The sequence below is a fragment of the Pecten maximus genome, chromosome 19 (assembly GCF_902652985.1).
Source record: "Pecten maximus chromosome 19, xPecMax1.1, whole genome shotgun sequence".
In the NCBI taxonomy this organism is placed as follows: domain Eukaryota; kingdom Metazoa; phylum Mollusca; class Bivalvia; order Pectinida; family Pectinidae; genus Pecten; species Pecten maximus.
The window spans coordinates 18,015,889-18,023,819 of NC_047033.1; the positions used below are offsets into that span (position 1 = coordinate 18,015,889).

General features: G+C 34.2%; 1 protein-coding gene across 1 annotated transcript in view; it reads right to left on the minus strand.

The window, feature by feature from the left end:
- LOC117317382 (solute carrier family 15 member 2-like) overlaps window positions 1-7,931 on the minus strand; it is a 49,026-nt gene extending 41,095 nt beyond the window's left edge. Inside the window, 2 exon segments of the mRNA XM_033872187.1 lie at window positions 6,173-6,292; window positions 7,823-7,931. Coding sequence (XP_033728078.1) covers window positions 6,173-6,239 — 67 coding nt within the window. The 5' untranslated portion in view covers window positions 6,240-6,292; window positions 7,823-7,931.

Below are 7,931 nucleotides of genomic sequence, written 5' to 3' on the forward strand. Positions count from 1 at the left end.
ACGATAGAACACATAAAAACATATGTGTTATAATACTACAGGCCAAACTGTATAACATTAATGTAATTAAACGCTGCAGAATGTTTGGCTCTATAGCTTATCTATGCCTGAGGATGAAGATGGTAAAATTTCGGTCATTCATATATCTCATCGGACTCCAACCTCATGGCCTTCTTTAGGTTAGTGACCAAAGAGTTTCTGTATCATGATAAAAATGTACATATTGTTTTAATTCAAACCAAGTTTTTAAATTTGCTTCGAATGAAATAAATAAAATACTCTATACACAAATGTTATTTTTGAACTCACAACTGGACTTTAGAGCATGACAGATGATGTTGCCCAGTAAAATATTTACCATATTTTTCACTCTTCACATGTACATTAGAAATAAACTGTGGTGTATTTAAATTGGCTGACAAGATACGTTTATCATCTCATGGAGGCTAAAAACAGAACAATTAAATATTACCACGTGACCAGGATTATCAGTGTCTAAAGTATAATGAAAGTGACATGTTTATAACTGAAACATTTAAAATTAACAATTCAAACAAGTTTTGACATCAGTTACAATAACTAGATCGTCTATAGATATAGTGTACACTGTAATTCAGACCATTATGTGCACAATAAAAGAAACATTTCCAGGTTCAAAATTTTTTTATGTTTCCATGTCAATTCAGTGTTAGATAAAAAAAAAAAAAGATACACATTTTAGAAGCACAGAGTTGCAGATATCACTTGAATCTACAGTTCCGTCTTTTTGCAGAATTTTCAGACACACATATCTATATGGAGTTTAATTTAGCACACATCCTCTTTCTTTGGTAAAATGACAGCTGTGCTTATTTAAAATGAAATACAATAGTTTCAATATTACAATTGAAATACAATCTAATACTAATTGTCAGCATATTTATAAGTATATAGCCTAAAGCTTCCAAACATCTGGGCTAGGTGTACACAACATGTATATATATAAAATATCCATTCAAACTTTTACTTCAAGTCACACATTTATAATGTGACCAACAGACCCTGAACAGACTTTAAAATGTTTTAGCCTGGATCAGTACTCGATCTTCTCTCCATTCCATGTGAATCTGTAATGGTATACATGTTTTTTACTGAATAGTTTATGGCAGGATCAAAACTCTCTCTGAGTCATATAGTTTTTATATACATCAGAATTCTGTACATGCAGGGACTACTAATAAGACAACCATAAACACAGCTGTATCATGTGATTTTAACTGAAGCTAAGTAGCGGTGTTAAAAAAAGTTTTCTTATCGGACTGAATGTAATAATGAATAAAAAGATACAAAGAATAAGATACATATCTACAGTATAGCCCTATATTAATTCACCTACCAGTAATATGTATTAAATAGGCTGTTAGTAATACAATCTGTAATAGCTAGCTTTCAAAGCAGTTCAAGACCAAATTTATTTTAAACTAAATTTACTTCACATATAGTTCATGTGGCTTTTTTTTGTCAGTAAACAAATGTAATCATGTAAATTTGATAATTATGTCGACATCAGGACCCTAAAGCTATTTATAGACATGACATTGGATATCATCAAGGTCATTCATTAGAACAAACTTGATAAATTGTCAAAGGAACATTTTGAATCCAAAAGGTTTGTAGAGATATTAACATATGCCCATGCAGAAAGTTCCTTTTGAACCCACACCCTACACCCTACACCAAAATTGTGTGACAATTAGTAGTTTGCACTACAGCAAGTTGTTTAGAAATCACACGTGTTCCGATCAGGTGCTAAAAAGATTTGTACAAAATACCTACTAATAATTATTATTTATAACATTTTTGATATCTGAAAGCAGAAACACCAACGTAGCATTAAGGTGGTGATTTATATATATTATGTGAATGTAAAGGGTGAAAATAAATACACATAGTTAGCTTTAAGGTTAGTTCAATCGGGAATAGAAGTTAAAAGATGCTACATCTCTGACCAAACAAAGTCAGTAATTATGATCAATTGAAAGATTTGGCTGTTGTATATTTTTAGACATTACAAATTGTTACACACTTTACACTTATTCCTTTGAGCTTCTTCCAATCTTTTATTCTAACGTGAATAAATAATTGCATGACCTAAACAATATATATTGTGTACCACCTCTTCTAAGTCCTATAAGGCCTAAAAATAATTACTTTGTTTCCGCTAACCCTATCAACCTTCAATTTGTGTGCCTAACACCAAAGTTTTTAAAGATAAACAGATTTCCCTACCTAACTACCCTATTTTTTTTCTGGTATGTTCGCGGAAACAGTCATTATTTTTTAGGCCTAAAGCGATCAATCGTAGGACGCTGTGCATGTTTAAATGATTGTTATCACTTGTTTACATCCATAATTAGATATACTTCGGTACCATGGGTACCATTTTATATATTTTTGTGATAAACAGTGTATACACTGTCGATGATGTAGCATCTTTAAATATATCTGGTGGCTAAAAGTAAAGTGAAATGCTATTGGCAGTGAAAGCTATATGATTGGAGGTTAAAATTGAAGTTTAAAATATGGGGATCGAGTTGAAGCAGCAATTGAAATAATTTGCAGGTTGAATTGGAATTAAAGCAAACACGATTACATATGTATATGGAAGGCTATAACTCAGTTTAGAGTTAGAGTTAAAGGAAAGTGAGAAAGGCTGTTATTTCATAGTGATGGGGAGGTAAGGAGGAAGTGTAAGGTCAAACTTAAAGGTCAAACTGACAGTGTTGTAATTATAGGTCAAACTCATCTGACAACAATGTACTGAGGTCAAACTCATCTGACAACAATGTACAGAGGTCAATCTCAACAGATCATAACAGCATTGTATAGAAGACAAACAACATTGTGCAAAAGCGAAACTCAAAAGGCAACACTGTGTAGAGGTAAAACTCATAAAAAACAATGTACAGGGGTCAAACTCAACAGACTGTAGAGGTCAAAATCATCTGACAACAATGTACAGAGGTCAAACTTAACAGACTGTAGAGGTCAAAATCATCTGACAACAATGTACAGAGGTCAAACTTAACAAACTGTAGAGGTCAAAATCATGTGACAAAATACAGAGGTCAAACTCAACAGATCATATATATTAAAAGCATTGTATAGAAGACAAACAACATTGTGCAAAAGGCAAAATCAAAAGACAGCATTGTGAAGAGGCCAAACTCACAAGATAACACTGTAAAGAGGCCAAACTCATAAGATAATACTGTAAAGAGGTCAAACTCATAAGATAACACTGTAAAGAGGCCAAACTCACAAGATAACACTGTAAAGAGGTCAAACTCATAAGATAACACTGTAAAGAGGCCAAACTCACAAGATAACACTGTAAAGAGGTCAAACTCTTAAGGTAACACTGTAAAGAGGTCAAACTCATAAGATAACACTGTAAAGAGGTCAAACTCATAAGATAACACTGTAAAGAGGCCAAACTCATAAGATAACACTGTAAAGAGGTCAAACTCATAAGATAACACTGTAAAGAGGTCAAACTCATAAGATAACACTGTAAAGAGGCCAAACTCATAAGATAATACTGTATAGAGGTCAAACTCATAAGATAACACTGTAAAGAGGTCAAACTCATAAGATAACACTGTAAAGAGGCCAAACTCATAAGATAACACTGTAAAGAGGTCAAACTCTTAAGGTAACACTGTAAAGAGGTCAAACTCATAAGATAACACTGTAAAGAGGCCAAACTCACAAGATAACACTGTAAAGAGGTCAAACTCTTAAGGTAACACTGTAAAGAGGTCAAACTCATAAGATAACACTGTAAAGAGGTCAAACTCATAAGATAACACTGTAAAGAGGTCAAACTCATAAGATAACACTGTAAAGAGGTCAAACTCATAAGATAACACTGTAAAGAGGCCAAACTCATAAGATAACACTGTAAAGAGGTCAAACTCATAAGATAACACTGTAAAGAGGTCAAACTCATAAGATAACACTGTAAAGAGGCCAAACTCATAAGATAATACTGTATAGAGGTCAAACTCATAAGATAACACTGTAAAGAGGTCAAACTCATAAGATAACACTGTAAAGAGGCCAAACTCACAAGATAACACTGTAAAGAGGTCAAACTCTTAAGGTAACACTGTAAAGAGGTCAAACTCATAAGATAACACTGTAAAGAGGTCAAACTCATCAGACAACACTGTAAAGAGGCCAAACTCATAAGATAACACTGTAAAGAGGTCAAACTCTTAAGGTAACACTGTAAAGAGGTCAAACTCATCAGACAACACTGTAAAGAGGTCAAACTCATAAGATAACACTGTAAAGAGGCCAAACTCACAAGATAACACTGTAAAGAGGTCAAACTCTTAAGGTAACACTGTAAAGAGGTCAAACTCATAAGATAACACTGTAAAGAGGCCAAACTCACAAGATAACACTGTAAAGAGGTCAAACTCTTAAGGTAACACTGTAAAGAGGTCAAACTCATAAGATAACACTGTAAAGAGGTCAAACTCATCAGACAACACTGTAAAGAGGCCAAACTCATAAGATAACACTGTAAAGAGGTCAAACTCATAAGATAACACTGTAAAGAGGCCAAACTCACAAGATAACACTGTAAAGAGGCCAAACTCTTAAGGTAACACTGTAAAGAGGTCAAACTCATAAGATAACACTGTAAAGAGGTCAAACTCATAAGATAACACTGTAAAGAGGTCAAACTCATAAGATAACACTGTAAAGAGGTCAAACACATAAGATAACACTGTAAAGAGGTCAAACTCAACAGACAACATGTATAAAGATTGACTCACCAGACAATATTGGACAGAGGTCAAACTAAACTGACAATATGCATTGAGCTTAAACTCAACAGACAACACTGTATAGAGGTCAAAGTCATCACTCAGTCAACATTGTATAAAGGTCAAACTCACCTGTTGATATTGGACAAAAGTCAAACTAAACTGACAATAGGCATTGAGGTCAAACTCATTACACAACACTGTATAGAGGTCAAACTCAACAGATCATAAAGCATTGTTAAGAAGACAAACAACATTGTACAAAAGTGAAACTCAAAAGACAGCATTGTGAAGAGGCCAAACTCATAAGATAACACTGTAAATAGGTCAAACTCAACAGATCATAATAGCAATGTATAGAAGACAAACAACATTGTGTAGAGGCCAAACACATAAGACAACATTGTTAAGAGGTTAAACTCAACAGACAACATGTATAAAGGTTGACTCACCAGACAATATTGGACAGAGGTCAAACTAAACTGACACTAAGGTCAAACTCAAATAAAATGAATAAAAGTCAAACACATCCGACACTGTTTTATTGAGGTCAAACTCATCAGACTGTGGAGGTCAAACTCATCAGACAAGACTGTATAGAGGTCAAACTCATCAGGCAACATTGTATAAAGGTCAAACTCGCATGACAATATTGGACAGAGGGCAAACTAAATTGACAATATGCATTGAGGTTAAACTCAACAGACAACACTGTATAGAGGTCAAACTCATCTGACTCAGTCAACATTGTATAAAGGTCAAACTCACCAGTTAATATTGGACAAAAGTCAAATTAAACTGACAATAGGCATTGAGGTCAAACTCATCAGTCAACACTGTATAGAGGTCAAACTCATCAGGCAACAAAGCACAGAATACAGGTCTAAATCATCAAACAACATTGTATAAAGGTCAAACTCATCAGTTAATATTGGACAAAAGTCAAACTAAACTGACAATAGGCATTGAGGTCAAACTCAACAGACAACACTGTATAGAGGTCTAAATCAACAGACAACACTGTATAGAGGTCTAAATCAACAGACAACACTGTATAAAGGTCAAACTCATCAGGCAAAAATGCACAGAGGTTATGAACTCATTAGAAAACACAGTATAGAGGTCAACAGTGTACAGAGACCAAACTCTCATGACAATACTGGACAGAGGTCAAACTAAACTCAGACTTATAAATTTAAAAGTGAAAGTTTAAACACTTATCATATGACAACACTCAATTTTACAACACTTACTGTATACAGATAAATGGGATGCTATTCTACCGACAACATTATGCAGCGGCCAAGCATTATAAAAGACAACATCAAGATGTGAGTATACAGGGACCTTACCTTCCCCAGAGAGCTGAGTATATAGCTCATCCTCAGACTCTGACTCTGGCATGAGCTTTCTACTCATACTGAGGTTAATTCTAGTCGTTAATTTACTCGGACACTAAACCCAGGGTGCTCCTATAGAAGAGAATTAAAGAGCCACACATTGGATACATGGAAAAAAATGTCAAAGCTCTACTTGTTTGCTAAAACTAATAACTCTATCATAATTTTATTATTTGATTATGTGATGATCAATGTACTGCCACATATATAAGGCTGGTAGAAGGTATATCAAATTATATCTTAGTATATAATACACTGTATATGGTACCAATTACATATAGTGATATACATGTATATATAAAATATTAAGTCAATCTCAGTATTAGAAAAAAACAATAGCAATAGCAATATCTGGAAATCTGGAAATATTATTCATTAATCCCAGGCAATGTGTTTCTTTCAAAGTAGATATCAGAATGAATGCATAATGTTAATATTATGTACACTTTGTACAATTTATTAGCCTTCATGACATAATGTTTAAATGACACTTTTTAGTTTGAAATATTCAGTTTACTTTTTAAAAGAATCGCCACAATGGTGAAACAGAATCATCTCGAACATAAAATTTCTGACTCTGCATGTAATGGGAATTCTATTTTGTTATACCTATAGATGGACTTCCAGACTTCAATTTTTAACAGTGAAACTTAGAAAAGCTACATTACACAGTTGCATGCTTATGCAGAACTTGTAAACTTAAAACCATTTGAACTTGTGATAAACCATTAAGATAACCAGAATTAAAATTAGAGAGCAAAATTTACATGTGTAATAGGAAGAAGTAATGAAAATACCCTGCCCGCGCTGGGGCTCGAACAAGCGACCATTCGCTCTCAAGGCAAACATCCTACCACTAGGCTAAAGGGAAATTCCCACTAGTCTGAGCTAGTAAGGTGACATTATATTCTCTACGTTTACACTTGGATCATCCGAATATACCCATTTATCCTGCAACTGCCACCGCATTGTCGGAATACACACACCGTATATATTTTTGCTGTATACGGCAGTGACGGAAAACAGCTGTATTTTGGAATCTTGGCACGTGCGTCAGTTCGACTGATCTACTTCAAAGTGAAACTACGTATAAAAGGCGAACATATTTCTGTCATTTTTGTCACCGTTTCACTTCAAAATGATTATTTTTATGTCTGTTGCAGGATAAATAGAATACATGGTCAGTGTCTTAAAATATCAGCTGTATTTTTGGCTCGGGACAGAAAGACAAAAGTGGCTCGTCAAGGCTCGCCACTTTTGTCTTTCTTAACCCTCGCCAAAACACAGCTTATATTTTAAGACACTGACCATGTATTCTCTATGTATGACCTTCATCTGTACGACCTGTAAAAACTTCATTCATGGGATGGGCTTATTACCGAGCAGGGTCTGTAAATTAAAACTTTAAACAGCTGTATATCAAGCATACTATTTAATCTTTGCAGCAGGTATGTGTTGACTAACAGTATATGTAGCGCGTGACATGTTATTGTTACACGTTTATGTAAAAGCAAGTACAGTTATATTACAATATTACTATTAGACCAATATATAAGTATTGTTAAGTATGGTATTCGGATTTCTAATCAAATGTCACACTACCTGATACCGTCGTCTTTGGGGAAGGATGGCCATTTGCCTCTCCATTGATGCGAGTTTTTACATCAGCTGGATCGACAGATCCGTACGAAGATTCCATTTGTCTCCAATC